The 15,529-nt window shown below is 44.2% G+C and overlaps 3 protein-coding genes across 8 annotated transcripts; 2 read left to right on the top strand and 1 right to left on the bottom strand.

Moving 5' to 3' along the window:
* The first annotated feature begins 563 nt into the window (after nucleotides 1–563).
* Nucleotides 564–5,777, top strand: LOC117761157 (E3 ubiquitin-protein ligase RNF182). The gene is made up of 7 exons (XM_034584818.1): nucleotides 564–1,002; nucleotides 3,222–3,290; nucleotides 4,525–4,678; nucleotides 4,898–4,965; nucleotides 5,055–5,167; nucleotides 5,262–5,505; nucleotides 5,595–5,777. The coding sequence occupies exons 2-7, from the start codon at nucleotides 3,243–3,245 to the stop codon at nucleotides 5,775–5,777; spliced, it is 810 nt and encodes a 269-aa protein (XP_034440709.1). The 5' UTR covers nucleotides 564–1,002; nucleotides 3,222–3,242.
* A 1,219-nt stretch (nucleotides 5,778–6,996) lies between these two features.
* zgc:109913 (regulator of G-protein signaling 9-binding protein) lies at nucleotides 6,997–10,668 on the top strand. Of its 5 annotated transcripts, none has more exons than XM_034586662.1 (6): nucleotides 6,997–7,199; nucleotides 7,510–7,573; nucleotides 7,723–7,954; nucleotides 8,062–8,259; nucleotides 9,531–9,673; nucleotides 9,774–10,668. In XM_034586662.1, the coding sequence occupies exons 3-6, from the start codon at nucleotides 7,753–7,755 to the stop codon at nucleotides 9,930–9,932; spliced, it is 702 nt and encodes a 233-aa protein (XP_034442553.1). In that variant the 5' UTR covers nucleotides 6,997–7,199; nucleotides 7,510–7,573; nucleotides 7,723–7,752; the 3' UTR covers nucleotides 9,933–10,668. The 5 variants fall into 5 exon arrangements, with proteins under 5 accessions (XP_034442553.1, XP_034442552.1, XP_034442551.1 ...); XM_034586661.1 differs by having other exon boundaries at nucleotides 7,713–7,954; nucleotides 9,774–10,667; XM_034586660.1 differs by having other exon boundaries at nucleotides 6,997–7,573.
* Nucleotides 10,669–11,045: 377 nt separating this feature from the next.
* ube2c (ubiquitin-conjugating enzyme E2C) lies at nucleotides 11,046–15,101 on the bottom strand. Of its 2 annotated transcripts, none has more exons than XM_034586668.1 (7): nucleotides 14,969–15,101; nucleotides 13,365–13,489; nucleotides 12,676–12,703; nucleotides 12,510–12,596; nucleotides 11,739–11,943; nucleotides 11,577–11,636; nucleotides 11,046–11,199 (listed from the first exon to the last, which is right to left on the bottom strand). In XM_034586668.1, exons 2-7 carry the CDS (start codon nucleotides 13,469–13,471, stop codon nucleotides 11,162–11,164), a joined length of 525 nt encoding a protein of 174 aa, XP_034442559.1. In that variant the 5' UTR covers nucleotides 13,472–13,489; nucleotides 14,969–15,101; the 3' UTR covers nucleotides 11,046–11,161. The 2 variants fall into 2 exon arrangements, with proteins under 2 accessions (XP_034442559.1, XP_034442560.1); XM_034586669.1 differs by having other exon boundaries at nucleotides 13,365–13,492; nucleotides 14,969–15,042.
* Between the last annotated feature and the right edge of the window lie 428 nt (nucleotides 15,102–15,529).

Genomic DNA, 15,529 nt, shown 5'->3' with positions numbered 1-15,529 from the left:
AGCAACCTGAGACACACACACAGAGCAACCTGAGATACACACAGACACACACACAGAGCAACCTGAGATACACACACAGCAACCTGATATACACATAGACACACACACACAGAGCAACCTGAGACACACACACAGAGCAACCTGAGATACACACAGACACACACACAGAGCAACCTGAGATACACACAGACACACACACACACAGAGCAACCTGAGACACACACAGACACACACACACAGAGCAACCTGAGACACACACAGACACACACACACACAGAGCAACCTGAGATACACACAGACACACACACACACAGACCAACCTGAGATACACACACACACACACACACACACAGAGCAACCTGAGATACACACAGACACACACACAGAGCAACCTGAGATACACACAGACACACACACACACAGAGCAACCTGAGATACACACAGAGCAACCTGAGATACACACAGACACACACAGAGCAACCTGAGATACACACAGACACACACACACACAGAGCAACCTGAGATACACACAGACACACACAGAGCAACCTGAGATACACACAGACACACACAGAGCAACCTGAGATACACACAGACACACAGCCTGACTGTTGCTGCAGTGATGATCTGACAGAGTTGTCATCACTTGATGAACCTGCAGCTGCAGATCAACATGTTGCTGTTCAATGATCAAGATGTTGCTTCAACCTGACCGACAACATCCAGGCCACAAGCAACTGAATCTACGGAAACACCTACAGCAACTACAACATGTACGACATGTAAAGCAACTCGACAACCTATTTTCCTATGTTGAATAACAAGAGACCGCAGCAACTACACCTACAACTCCTCAACTTGCAGCAACTAATGAACAGTTACCAGACGACGTTAATCATCTGTGTTGCTTCAACCAGAGAGAAACGTTCAGCAGATTAAAAACCAGCAACGTACCGAGCAACAGCATCTACAACCCCGAGCAACCATCACCTTCACAAGCAGGTGAGTAGAGCATCAACTCACTGATGATGATGTTACAGTTCGTCATTTTCACACCTGTATCATGCTGATGAGTGACTGTATATAAAGAGGATCAGTGACTGTATATAAAGAGGATCAGTGACTGTATATAAAGAGGATCAGTGACTGTATATAAAGATGATCAGTGACTGTATATAAAGATGATCAGTGACTGTATATAAAGATGATCAGTGACTGTATATAAAGATGATCAGTGACTGTATATAAAGAGGATCAGTGACTGTATATAAAGATGATCAGTGACTGTATATAAAGAGGATCAGTGACTGTATATAAAGATGATGAGTGACTGTATATAAAGACCATCAGTGACTGTATATAAAGAGGATCAGTGACTGTATATAAAGAGGATCAGTGACTGTATATAAAGATGATCAGTGACTGTATATAAAGATGATCAGTGACTGTATATAAAGACTATCAGTGACTGTATATAAAGATGATCAGTGTCTGTATATAAAGATGATCAGTGACTATATAAAGATGATCAGTGACTGTATATAAAGAGGATCAGTGACTGTATATAAAGAGGATCAGTGACTGTATATAAAGACGATCAGTAACTGTATATAAAGAGGATCAGTGACTATATAAAGATGATCAGTGACTGTATATAAAGATGATCAGTGACTGTATATAAAGAGGATCAGTGACTGTATATAAAGATGATCAGTGACTGTATATAAAGAGGATCAGTGACTGTATATAAAGATGATCAGTGACTGTATATAAAGAGGATCAGTGACTGTATATAAAGATGATCACTGACTGTATATAAAGAGGATCAGTGACTATATAAAGATGATCAGTGACTGTATATAAAGAGGATCAGTGACTGTATATAAAGACTATCAGTGACTGTATATAAAGATGATCACTGACTGTATATAAAGAGGATCAGTGACTATATAAAGACCATCAGTGACTGTATATAAAGATGATGAGTGACTGTATATAAAGACCATCAGTGACTGTATATAAAGACCATCAGTGACTGTATATAAAGATGATGAGTGACTGTATATAAAGACCATCAGTGACTGTATATAAAGATGATCAGTGACTGTATATAAAGACCATCAGTGACTGTATATAAAGACCATCAGTGACTGTATATAGAGATGATCAGTGACTGTATATAAAGAGGATCAGTGACTGTATATAAAGATGATCAGTGACTGTATATAAAGACCATCAGTGACTGTATATAAAGACCATCAGTGACTGTATATAAAGATGATCAGTGACTGTATATAAAGATGATCAGTGACTGTATATAAAGAGGATCAGTGACTGTATATAAAGATGATCAGTGACTGTATATAAAGACCATCAGTGACTATATAAATATGATTAGTGACTATATAAAGATGATCAGTGACTGTATATAAAGACCATCAGTGACTGTATATAAAGACCATCAGTGACTATATAAATATGATCAGTGACTGTATATAAAGATGATCAGTGACTGTATATAAAGACCATCAGTGACTATATAAATATGATCAGTGACTGTATATAAAGATGATCAGTGACTGTATATAAAGACCATCAGTGACTATATAAATATGATTAGTGACTGTATATAAAGATGATCAGTGACTGTATATAAAGACCATCAGTGACTGTATATAAAGATGATCAGTGACTGTATATAAAGACCATCAGTGACTGTATATAAAGAGGATCAGTGACTGTATATAAAGAGGATCAGTGACTGTATATAAAGATGATCAGTGACTGTATATAAAGACCATCAGTGACTGTATATAAATATGATTAGTGACTGTATATAAAGAGGATCAGTGACTGTATATAAAGATGATCAGTGACTGTATATAAAGAGGATCAGTGACTGTATATAAAGAGGATCAGTGACTGTATATAAAGACCATCAGTGACTGTATATAAAGACCATCAGTGACTGTATATAAAGATGATTAGTGACTGTATATAAAGAGGATCAGTGACTGTATATAAAGACCATCAGTGACTGTATATAAAGACCATCAGTGACTGTATATAAAGATGATTAGTGACTGTATATAAAGAGGATCAGTGACTGTATATAAAGAGGATCAGTGACTGTATATAAAGAGGATCAGTGACTGTATATAAAGTGACGGACTTAGGTTTAGTTAAGCTCCACCCACTCTGGCTCCTCCCTCTTGCTTAAGGTGAAGACGACAGCCAACAGAATGAGCCAGCTGAAGGAGGCGGAGCCTTGCCGGGAGCTGGAGGGCAAGGTGAGATTTCCCATCTGCAGCATCACTTCAAACTGACAGATTCAATCAATCTTAGTTTTAGAGTTTAGTTAATTGATGACATTGTCCAGGTTTTATTGAAAAGTATAACTGGGTGTCATCTGCATAGCAGTGGAAATGTACGAGTGTGTCCTGATAATGTTTCCAAGTGGAAGCATATATAATGAGAATAAAACTGGGCCGAGCACAGAGCCCTGTGGAACACCGTGGTTAACTTTGGTGCGCAAAGATGACTCATCATTAATTTGCTCAAATTGGAATCGATCTGGTAAATATGATTTAAACCAGTTCAGGGCGGTTCCTTTAATGCTAATGAACTGTTCTAGTCTCTGTAATAAAATGTGATGGTCAATAGTGTTGAATGCTGCACTGAGATCTAACAGGACGAGGACAGACACAAACATCTGAAGCTACTAGAAGCTCATTAGTGACTTTAACCAAGGCTGTCTCCGTGCTGTGATTGGCTCTAAACCCCGACTGAAAGTCTTCATATTACTTTCCTGGAGAAACTCTTAGAGCTGATTGGCTACAACCTTCTCAGGATTTTAGACAGGAAGGGGAGGTTGGATATCGGTCTGTAGTTGAGAAGGGGTTTGATTACAGCTAGTTTAAAGGACTGTGGTACATCCTGATGATAATGACAGATTGATTGTGTTCAGTAACGTACTTTTTATTAGAGGCAGAATTTCTTTAAGTCATTTTGTAGGAATGGGATCTAAGATACAAGTTGTTGGTTGAGTTTAAATAAAGAGTCAGAGACAAACAGTTGCGTTCAAGTGCAGAATCACATGTTCTGTTGCCTGGTGCGTTCGACTTGATGCAGCTCTGCGGAGCGTTGACATGACGCATGCTGGATTTTTGTCCGCCTTCATCCAGCGCTGCAATACGTCACCAGGTCACGTGACCTTAAAACATGTCGGGAGCAAGCCGGCTGCAGTCAGACAGATGTTCTCCTCCAGCTGCAGCACCTTGGGGCCACACAACTCTGCTCCGATTGGCTGAAGGCTTCACTGACATGCATGTCATAATATATTATTTTTTTATTTTAACAATTCAGATACGTTTCCATATTCATAAATGTACGGTGTTAAAAGACAAACCCTCTTTTTTGTACTTTTAGGAACATCCTCTTACCTCGTAATAAAAATTAAAAATTAAAAAAAATAAATATATGTATATATCTGGGCTCAGTTATTAACTGTTGTGATGCGTTCAGGTGCAGACCTGGGCTCAGTCACTGGTTTACACTTTGGAGGAGCTCGAGTGTAAAATCTGTTACAACCGTTACGACACTCGCAGCAGGAAACCGAAGCTTCTGGGATGTTTGCATCGCGTCTGCGCCAAGTGTCTGAAGAAGATGGTCGACATGGGTGAGTGGAGCTGTAAGGTGAACAACACTGACACCTACAGGTGTATTATTAGGCTCATATTCTCATGACGTGTCTGACACTGACCAATCAGAGGTCATACTGCACCTGACCAATCACATGACAGCACGGAAGTAAACTGTCCAGTATGATGCAGCCAATCAGATGCAACGTTAACCCTTTATAACATCATCATGTTACTCCTTTCTGATTGGTTATCAGGAGAGTCGTCCCCCTCTGTCATCAGCTGTCCATTCTGTCGCCATGAGACGCACGTCCCCGATGAAGAGGTGAGATGACCTTTCTGATGAGGAGGACAGACCCCTCCCCTTTTCTCCCCAGACTGACTCCGCCTCTTCTTTTTGTTTTTCTTTCTCAGGTGTGGTTGATGGAGGACGACCGACACATTCTGGCGGTGTTGTCGTGTCAGGACCGAGCTCGGCGTGGCGGAGGAGGGGGGGGGGGTGGTGTTGAGTCCTTCTTGTCTCGCCGGTGAAAAAACTTTTTATTTGTTTGTTTGTTTATCATGTTTATGTTTATATGTTTATCATGTTTCTACTTAACGTCTGTGATGAGTTAACGTGAGTGAATGTGTTGTGTCAGCAGGGGGCAGCGTGGAGGCGTCGCACCGCTCCTCAGACTGTCTGGTCATCACCATCATGGAACTTCCCGAATCGTCTCCTTCGTCGGACTCACTGAGCACGCTCAACGTGGTGGGTGTGTACCGCCCCCCCAGCATCGACTCGCTGCCCTGTCACCTGCCCCCCCACAAGTGTCACAACTGGACATCCCGCAGCATCCCTCGCTGCCTTCTGGGGGCGCTTTGTCTGGTCAGTACGAGAGCGGCGCCAGTCAGGGTAGAGAGTATTTGTGTGTGTGTCTGTCTGTGTGTCGTGACCTTGTCGTTGTATGTGTACAGGTGTTCTTCAGCTCGCTGCCTCTGGGGATTTACCTGCTTATGATTGGTCAGCTGTGGTTGGGCGTCGTCCTCGTCAGTTTGGTCCCGTCGACGCTGCTCCTCCTCGTCATCTACGGCTTCTGTCAGTGTCTCTGCCACGAGGTGATGGAGGCGCTCGCCACACGCACACACACGCTGCCATGACTACACCAGCCATGAAGACAACACATGCCGCCAAGACCATGACAACACAACATGCTGCCATGACGATGCAAGAACAATTACATTGCACAGTAACAATGTTGCCATAGCAACAACAACATGACCACTGTCACATGATCACCGGTTGACCCACACCCCATCTAAAAACCAGCATTACTACAGCCAATCACAAAAGGGAGGCGGAGTCTGAAGTTTTTTCTCTCCGTGGCCTCCTGCTGGAGGAACTGAGAACAGCCGATTACGACTGAATTATGAATCATCCTCCAAGTGTCGGACTGAACTAATCAATCATGAACTGATCAATATCTGAGATCAGAACTGAAACATCCAAGGCTGTTAGCTTAGCTTAGCTCAAAGACTGTAAGCATGGTAAACTGTTAGCCTAGCTTAGCACAAAGACTGTAAGCATGGGGAACTGTTAGCCTAGCTTAGCAAAAAGACTGGAAGCAAATGAAACAGGTTACCTAGCTTAGCAGGAAGATCAAAAGCAGGGGGAAACTGTTAACCTTGAGCTGTTTGTGCTAAGCTAGGCTACCACTCCTGGATTAGACGCTGGAGAGTTGGATTTCCTTTACGGTTTTTGTCTCTATAAAGTGCCATCATTTGATTTAATGTTTGATTTATGAATCTTGTGATGATGATTTTGATGATGATGATGATGATGATGATGATGATGATGATGATAGTCAGCTGATCATCAGGGCTCGCACTGGTGGTCAGCTGACCTGTTTTATCACTTCCTGTCTGTGTAGCGGGCAAATCAGATTAGTTTCCTTATAAAATCTAAAAAACTACCCACACGACAGTTCACAGTTAAAATCACTAACATGACATTTTAGCTTAGCTTTAGCCTTCATGGTGTTCAATCGTAGAAGCTAACGGCTGTAAAACTAACAGTTAGCATTATGTATCAATATAGCTTGTGTAGAGTAAGGGGCGTATTGGTGTTTAGCTTAGCATTAGCATTAGCTAATCAATACTAGTTTAGTATTGATTGTAGGATTATAAAAATTATCATTATTTTATTATCATCATTATTACAGCTCTTTGATGTTAGCACTGTTAGCATCAAAGAGGCAAACTATTGAGAGTCTGAAGGTTTAATTATCTTTATTTCATTAAACATGAAAAAAGAACTGTCTGACCTTTGACCCGGGTCAGTCTATATTTAACCTGACGTGACTCTGTCGACCTGCACAGGTGAGACAGAGGTGTTTACCTGTGAGGCAGAACTGAGGGTAAAATAAAGAGTCTTGTGGGAGAGGTTCAGGTGTCAGCTGTTAATTAAAAACACTGAGGATCCCTGGAGTCGAGGAAGAAGAGGAAGAGGAAGAAGAAGACGAGCGTTGATAGAAACCTGAACGATTGTCGTTCACACAAACAGACGCAGCTGATCGACAGCAGGTGAGTTTTATTCTTTATTCTACAATTTATTTTAGTCAAATGATTTGAAAAAAGGTTTAATCTTATCATTAAGATTAGAAGTATATAGAGTTAAATTTATATATATGATAACATCTGATGAACAACTATCTATATAATATGATATATTCATAATATAATAAATAATACTATAATTTGATATAATAAACAGTGAGTCAGGAAGCAGGATCTACAAACAGGTCCCCCCCTGTCTGTCCTGCAGGACATTTCTTTCAGGCTGTCTCGTTGACTCGTGTTGTTTGCTTTTTGTTGCTGAATGTTACCGGATCAGAACGTCTGAAAGGAAACGAGTCGTCATGTCCGTCGACTGATGCTGATCCTTGTTCTGACGTCAGGTATGATCACGTTTATGATTCACATGAAACCTTCAGAAAACACTGATATTTTGCTTATTATTATTGTATTACATAAGACAAGTAATTGAACAAAAGTAGTTGTTTGACGGAACAAAAAGTGAGTTGAATTACATGTCAGGTTCAAACAGCTGGAACTGATCCACACACCTGATGACATCATGAGCCGGTGGCGTCATTCAGTGGACGAGCTGGCAGCGCGGCGCCGACAGCAGGGCGAGTGTGAGCGTGCTCAGGAGGCTCTCAGTCGGGTCACTTCCTGTTTCCAACAGCTGGCAGCGTCGCTTGGCAGCTCAGCTGACTGCAGCTTCCTGAGAGACGAGATGGACGAGACGAGAGCGCTCGCTCACCGGATCTGCTGCGGTAACCACGCCCCCTAACCCCCAAAACCACACCTACATACACACCTGTCCACTACACACATGTTCACTACACATCTGTCTGTCTCTCACTTGTCTGTTTGTGTCCAGGTCTGTCGCGGCGTCTGATGCGTCTGCTGTCGGGCAGTGACTCCCCCCCCTCGGAGGACAGACAGGTGTCGGAGCGTCTCTGGGTTCTCTTACTATCAGCGCTGGAGAACTTCCTGTCTGACCTCTGTAAAGCGAGTGATCTGATTCGACAGTTCCCTCTGACTCAGCGCTACGACAGACGCTTGTTGGTTAACACAGGTCAGCTGGTCATCTGTGATTGGTTGAATCATGTGACACTTTTACTTCTGAATCAAGTTGAAGCTCAAGTTTCACGTTTCTTTAAAGAACTGACAAAGTGACACTCGACAGTCAACTCTCCCTCTCTGCCAACATTACTGCAACAACACGCTCCTGTAGATTCATGCTGCACAACATCCGGAGGATCCGTTTCAAAACACTAGTACTTGGTACCGTGCTGTGAACGGATCGGTCCAGTCTACATCCAGGACATGGTCAAACCTCACAGCCCCGCCCCCACTCCGCTCTGCATCGGCCAATCAGCTGCTCCCTCACTGCGAGGGACAGCTGTCACTCATCAACATCACGACTGTTTCCTGTCCTGGCTCCTAAACGGTGGAACCAGCTCCACATCGACATCAGGACAGAAAGTTTACACATCTTCCGCCGCAAACTAAAAACACATCTCTTCCAACTACACCTTGAATAACATTCAGTAGCACTTAAATGTCACTTACTCATAGCACTTTGTAGTTTTGCTTTTTTGAAGAAATTGTACTTTCTTGATTCTTGTTGTTCTGGGTTTGTTCATCATGGTTGATGCACTGATTGTGAGTCACTTTGGATAAAAGCGTCAGCTCAATGAAATGTAATGTAACTAACACCTGTCTGTCTCTCTCTCTCTCACCTGTCTGTCTGTCTGTCTGTCTGTCTCTCTCTCTCTCTCTCTCTCTCTCTCGTCTGTCTGTCTGTCTCTCTCTCTCTCACCTGTCTGTCTGTCTGTCTCTCTCTCTCTCTGTCTCTCTCTCTCTCACCTGTCTGTCTGTCTCTCTCTCTCTCTCTCTCTCTCGTCTGTCTGTCTGTCTCTCTCTCTCTGTCTCTCTCTCTCTCGTCTGTCTGTCTGTCTCTCTCTCTCTCACCTGTCTGTCTGTCTGTCTCTCTCTCTCTCTCTCGTCTGTCTGTCTCTCTCTCTCTCTCTCTCGTCTGTCTGTCTCTCTCTCTCTCACCTGTCTGTCTGTCTGTCTCTCTCTCTCTCTCTCGTCTGTCTGTCTGTCTCTCTCTCTCTCTCTCTCTCGTCTGTCTGTCTGTCTCTCTCAGCTGTCTGTCTCTCTCTCTCTCGTCTGTCTGTCTGTCTCTCTCTCTCTCTCTCTCTCACCTGTCTGTCTGTCTGTCTCTCTCTCTCTCTCTCTCGTCTGTCTGTCTCTCTCTCTCTCTCTCTCTCTGTCTCTCTCTCTCTCTCTCTCAAGCCTGTCTGACCTCTCCGTCTCTCTCTCTCTCTCTCTCCTGTCCAGGGTGCATGGATGGTGTGGTGGGCGTGGCCGCTCGGGTGGCATTAGTCCAGGTGCCATGGCTCACCTTAGAGGAGGAGTCAAGTCCTGATCTCACCAATCACATCGCTGGACTGGAGACGATGCTGAGCGAGATGCAACTGAGGGTGAGAGAGAACCAATCGAACATTTTGCTTTATAATGAGAATCTGATCGACTCTTCAGACCTGGCGGTGCTTCTTCATTTAAACGTGTGGCGTTCTACAGGTGCCCGTTGCATTTTGGTCTGTGGAGGCGACTCAGCCGGCCTGGGTCGAAGGTCGCGGGGAGGTGGACGAGCCAAATGACACCCTGGAGGATCTGATGGAGGTCGAGGTCGTTGCCAACAACATGGCCGCCTGCTGCGGACTGGGCTGTGTTGGGTAGAAGAGGGGGGGATTCAACTCATCTTTATTCTTACAAACAGGAAGCAGAATTATTATCAACAAATCGTTGTCAATGACCACTGACATGTCATCGCTGACGAAGAATCAGTTTCATGTCTGTTCAAACTAAGTGCTCTATATTTTAAACCATACAATAAAATGAAGTTACAACAGCAAGTATGAAGATTAAGTTAAGTTATAATTATTTCACATAAGTTATTTCGAATAAAAAGCTGTAAAATGTTTCATTCAAACCTCAGCGATGACAATCGTATCGTATTCTGAGATAAAAATATTTATGTGAATGAACAGGAAGTAAAAACTGTCGGTGACTGTGGAACGATTGCTTCATGGGAACAACAGCTGATCAGAGTTTGTCCGAAGTCTCAACTAAAGGTTCCTGAGCTTTCGACCACTTGACGTGAGGTGCGTTCGAGATGACTCGACCACGAAGTCGACTGAGAACTTTGTTTCAGCTGAAAAATTCAATTAAACCATATTGAACTTGTGTAAATACACAGGAGACGAAATTCATCACATCGTCTTTGTAGAGAAATAAACTGAGTTTTTCTTCTGTATTAATCAGACAAACAAGAAATAACAGAATAGAAACACTGCCAGTGGTTGTATAGCTTCACACAATCATAAATATATATATATCTTTTAACACGTACAATTATGGATATACAGAGCAGAAAACACATCTGAATTGTTAAAATAAAAACATAAAGAGACATCATGAAGCCTTCAGCCAATCAGAGCAGAGTTGTGACGTCACCGGTGCAGCAGCTGGAGAACATCTGTCTGACAGCAGCAAGCTCGCTCCCGCCATCTTTTAAGGTCACGTGACCTGGTGACGATTTGCAGCGCTGGATGAAATCGGGCAAAGATTGTAACAAGCATGCGTTGTGCTCGGACCAGCATGCATCACGTTCAGTCAGCGCTGCATCAAGTCCAACGCTTCAGACTTCATCTGAACAGCTGATCCAGCTACTTCACCTGGGGGCTGATGGGAGATGTAGTTCTTTTGCCCCAGAACTGATTATTTTCTGTTACATAGATGTTTTAATTTATCACTTTAAGACACTGAAAATTCAAACAAAAGAGTTGTCATAGTGTTGAATTAAGAACTTTATTTAACATAAAAATACTGTACAAACAGACGTAACAGACAGAAAGAGAGGGAGATGAAGAAGAGGAGGAGGAAGAAGAAGAAGATGTGGAGCTGCTTCACTTCTGGAAGGTCGAATGTAGATGAGCTTTAAAGGCTGAAAGAGACAAACAGAGTTAGAACTACAGTTCCCATCAGCCCCTGCTGCCAGAGCTTACAGCTGATCAATGATAAATAACCAATGACTTTGAACTGAACCAGAAAGCTACAGATCATTGACTGTTTCTTGATTGGGAAAGGATTTGATCAATAAACAAAACTAATCAATAAGAATTTAACAAGAAGTTAAATGTGTCAAATCAATTAATCAAAGTTTTTCATGATTTTCCTTCTTTATGTGAACATTATTATCAAATATAATTGATCATTATTATGAGATGACTCCTCCCTTTGAACTTTCTCCACAGAAACACAAACGTCACTGAAAAGTGTGTCGTTCATTATTGTGTAGTTCTGTGCAAGAGTGTCTCTCACCTTCTTGATCGTCCCACAGTTCGGCTGCCGTCGGGTTTAAAGGAGACTCGTTGTTTGGTTCTGAAACACAACCACACACACGTCATTATGACATCACTTCCTGAAGTCCTCAGCCCAGTATAATGTTGACCAGTCAACCCAGCTTCTATATTTTGACAGTACCTCCCAGCAGGCTCTGGATGGACAGGAGAATGGAGCGCACGTCGTACAGCGCCGACCACTTTTCCTTCAGGATGTCGAGACAGATGAATCCGTTCTCGTCCACGTTGGGATGAAAACACGGCGTCACAAACTTCACACGAGGAGCCTGGTACGGATAACCGGCGGGAAAATCCAGAGACAGGCGGTACCTGAGGCCCTCGTACACCTGAGACAGACAAGTGACCAGAGAGAGACAGAGACAGGTCATGACAGCATGGTACACCTGAGAGACACACAGGTCAGAGAGAGAGAGAGAGAGAGAGAGAGAGAGAGAGAGAGAGAGACACAGAGAGACGGGTCAGAGAGAGAGAGAGAGAGAGAGAGAGAGAGACAGAGAGAGAGAGAGAGACACAGAGAGAGAGAGAGAGAGACGGGTCAGAGAGAGAGAGAGAGAGAGAGAGAGAGAGAGAGAGACACAGAGAGAGAGAGACAGAGAGAGACACAGAGAGACGGGTCAGAGAGAGAGAGAGAGAGAGAGAGAGAGAGAGAGAGAGAGAGAGACAGAGAGAGAGAGAGAGAGAGAGAGAGAGAGAGAGACAGAGAGAGAGAGAGAGAGAGAGAGACAGAGAGAGAGAGAGAGAGAGAGAGACACAGAGAGAGAGAGAGAGAGAGACACAGAGAGAGAGAGAGAGAGAGAGAGAGAGACACAGAGAGAGAGAGAGAGAGACGGGTCAGAGAGAGCGAGAGAGAGATAGGTCAGTGGAGTGTGTGTGTGTGTGTGTGTGGACGTACCGTCCCCTGAGCTCCGTTGATGGTTCCGACCCATTTAAAAAGATTATCTGATTCTGGAAACGCTGAGATCCCCTTATCACCGGACATCTGTCAGACAGGTACATGATGTCAGAGAGACAGGTCGCTTGACAATGATGACATCATCAGATATGAAAGAAAAACTCACCATCAGAGTCATGAGCTCCTGCTGCAGCCTACACACACACGCACACGCACACACACACACACACACACACACGCACACACACGTTACAGATCAGACCTTATTGAAGTGACCCAGGACCTGGTCCAGACCTGGATCAGAACAGAACCAGCAGAACAGACAGAACCAAGAGGCGAGTTAAGCATTACGTTAGTCACTTCAAAATAAAAGCGACCTTCCTGTAGGACCACACATTTGTAGTCTGAATGAAATAATTAACAAGTCAACTATTTAATGAACCGATTAATGAGAATACAGAAAATGTGTTGAACATGACCATGAAACTATTAATGAGACAATTGACACTTAATTATAAATAATTGGATTTCCTAATATTGTCAGAGTGAGACTGAGGTGGTGTCATTGTTAAGAAGTAATTCTTCTTTACAAAGTTTATTCAGTTGTTTTGAGAAATCATTAATTTGTGAAGTCTCAATTTTCTCATTAACTGTTTCATGTTGAGTCATAATGTTTTTATCATAAATCTAATTTATTATTCATCATTACTTCAACTCATTAGTTCCCTGGTGCGTTCACAGACTGAACACATACCACATCACAGTAAGGTCGCTTTTATTTTGAAACCACTGGTACCGTAATGCTTAGAGAAAATGATGGTTCTGCTTTGACCCGGTGTCGGTTCGGTCTCTCACCGTTTGGACACCGAGCCTCTGGCCGCGCTGCCGCCGCTCTCGCTGCCCTTCAGAGCGGCTGTGGAGGAAGCTGCACCCGCTGCGGGGTCCATGTTCTGAGAGGCCATGATGGAGTGATCCGGTTCCTGCTGGACAGAGACAAAGACCGGGTCAGAGCCGGACACACACCGCGCTCACTGCTCCGATCCCCGGTAGTCAGCAGCGAAACGTTAGTAACCGGATGGATCAGTAAACACTATTCCCTCTGAGCCCGGTGTCTCTTAACGGACGGTCCGGTGTCTCTTAACGACCAGTCCGGTGTCTCTTAACGGACAGTCCGGTGTCTCTTAACGGACAGTCCGGTGTCTCTTAACCGACAGTCCGGTGTCTCTTAACGACGAGTCCGGTGTCTCTTAACGGACAGTCCGGTGTCTCTTAACGACGAGTCCGGTGTCTCTTAACGACGAGTCCGGTGTCTCTTAACGGACAGTCCGGTGTCTCTTAACGGACGGTCCGGTGTCTCTTAACCGACAGTCCGGTGTCTCTTAACGACGAGCCCGGTGTCTCTTAACGGACAGTCCGGTGTCTCTTAACGACGAGTCCGGTGTCTCTTAACGGACGGTCCGGTGTCTCTTAACGGACAGTCCGGTGTCTCGTAACGACCGGTGCGGTGTCTCTTAACGACGAGTCCGGTGTCTCTTAAGGACCGGTCCGGTGTCTCTTAACGACGAGTCCGGTGTCTCTTAAGGACCGGTCCGGTGTCTCTTAACGGACGGTCCGGTGTCTCTTAACGGACAGTCCGGTGTCTCTTAACGGACGGTCCGGTGTCTCTTAACGACGAGTCCGGTGTCTCTTAACGACGAGTCCGGTGTCTCTTAACGACGAGTCCGGTGTCTCTTAACGGACAGTCCGGTGTCTCTTAACGACGAGTCCGGTGTCTCTTAACGGACGGTCCGGTGTTTCTTAACGGACGGTCCGGTGTCTCTTAACGGACAGTCCGGTGTCTCTTAACGACGAGTCCGGTGTCTCTTAACGGACGGTCCGGTGTCTCTTAACGGACGGTCCGGTGTCTCTTAACGGACGGTCCGGTGTCTCTTAACGGACAGTACGGTGTCTCTTAACGGACGGTCCGGTGTCTCTTAACGGACGGTCCGGTGTCTCTTAACGACCAGTCCGGTGTCTCTTAACGGACGGTCCGGTGTCTCTTAACGGACGGTCCGGTGTCTCTTAACAGACGGTCCGGTGTCTCTTAACGGACAGTCCGGTGTCTCTTAACGGACGGTCCGGTGTCTCTTAACGGACGGTCCGGTGTCTCTTAACGGACGGTCCGGTGTCTCTTAACAGACGGTCCGGTGTCTCTCAACGGACGGTCCGGTGTCTCTTAACGGAAAGTGCTAACGGATCCGCTGAATTCGCATGTTAGCATCTGATTTCAGCTTTAGCTTCAAGCTAGCAGCAGGCTACCTGAGCGTTAGCTTCGCTATTAGCCTGTTTACCACTGACGTCACACAGCGGACACACGCAACACTTCCTCGCGTTTACACCCGCACGGATCCCGGTTGAATCCCGGTTGAATCCGGTGCTTAAATCCGGTGTTTAACCCTGGTGGAACCGCGGGGACTCACCGTGTCCGGGAGTCCGGGTCCAAGCTGCGTCTGCCGGATTCAAACCAAGCACTCTGCCGCCCCCCGGTTTAAACTGACGCTCCGTCACAGACGCAGCCAATCAGCGCCAGACTTTTAAAAACAAACCACCTCCTGCTGACCAATGAGAAGAGTGAGAACGATGGGAACCGCGCTGTTATTGGACAGGAGGAACTTCCGTAACGTGACATCACAGAGTGGAAACAAAAGAAAAAATAAACAGATTTCACCTTTTATGTGTAATTATTTATTAAAAGTAATTATATTGGATTATATTAAATCATATTTCATAATATTTAATTGACATTAAACAAACTTTACATTTGACCCTAAATTTATTCTCGCATTTACGAGTATTTACTTTATTTTACTTTCACAAACATTTCTGTGATATTTCATGTTTCCAGATTTAATTTATTATTTCACTTTATTTTCTTACATTAGGTCAGAGGTGAAAAGAGAAAAATAAATACACACTTGAATATGAAATATAAAATATGTTCATAAACTAAAACACGAACCATCTGTTATTGCTCATCAGCT

This window comes from Hippoglossus hippoglossus, chromosome 5, assembly GCF_009819705.1.
Source record: "Hippoglossus hippoglossus isolate fHipHip1 chromosome 5, fHipHip1.pri, whole genome shotgun sequence".
NCBI lineage: Eukaryota > Metazoa > Chordata > Actinopteri > Pleuronectiformes > Pleuronectidae > Hippoglossus > Hippoglossus hippoglossus.
This window is presented reverse-complemented; position numbering and strand designations above follow the sequence as displayed.

Bases quoted from the DNA above. Each gene is read 5' to 3' on its own strand.
- zgc:109913 (XM_034586662.1), top strand. From the start codon at position 7,753: ATGAGCCGGTGGCGTCATTCAGTGGACGAGCTGGCAGCGCGGCGCCGA. The intron at 8,260-9,530 runs GTCAGCTGGTCA...TCTCCTGTCCAG, and splicing joins ACGCTTGTTGGTTAACACAG to GGTGCATGGATGGTGTGGTG. The intron at 9,674-9,773 runs GTGAGAGAGAAC...GGCGTTCTACAG, and splicing joins TGAGCGAGATGCAACTGAGG to GTGCCCGTTGCATTTTGGTC.
- LOC117761157 (XM_034584818.1), top strand. From the start codon at position 3,243: ATGAGCCAGCTGAAGGAGGCGGAGCCTTGCCGGGAGCTGGAGGGCAAG. The intron at 3,291-4,524 runs GTGAGATTTCCC...TGATGCGTTCAG, and splicing joins GCCGGGAGCTGGAGGGCAAG to GTGCAGACCTGGGCTCAGTC. The intron at 5,506-5,594 runs GTCAGTACGAGA...GTATGTGTACAG, and splicing joins TTCTGGGGGCGCTTTGTCTG to GTGTTCTTCAGCTCGCTGCC.
- ube2c (XM_034586668.1), bottom strand. From the start codon at position 13,471: ATGGCCTCTCAGAACATGGACCCCGCAGCGGGTGCAGCTTCCTCCACA. The intron at 12,704-13,364 runs GTGAGAGACCGA...GTGTGTGTGTAG, and splicing joins AGAGGCTCGGTGTCCAAACG to GCTGCAGCAGGAGCTCATGA. The intron at 11,200-11,576 runs GTGAGAGACACT...TGTCTCTTTCAG, and splicing joins ACTGTGGGACGATCAAGAAG to CCTTTAAAGCTCATCTACAT.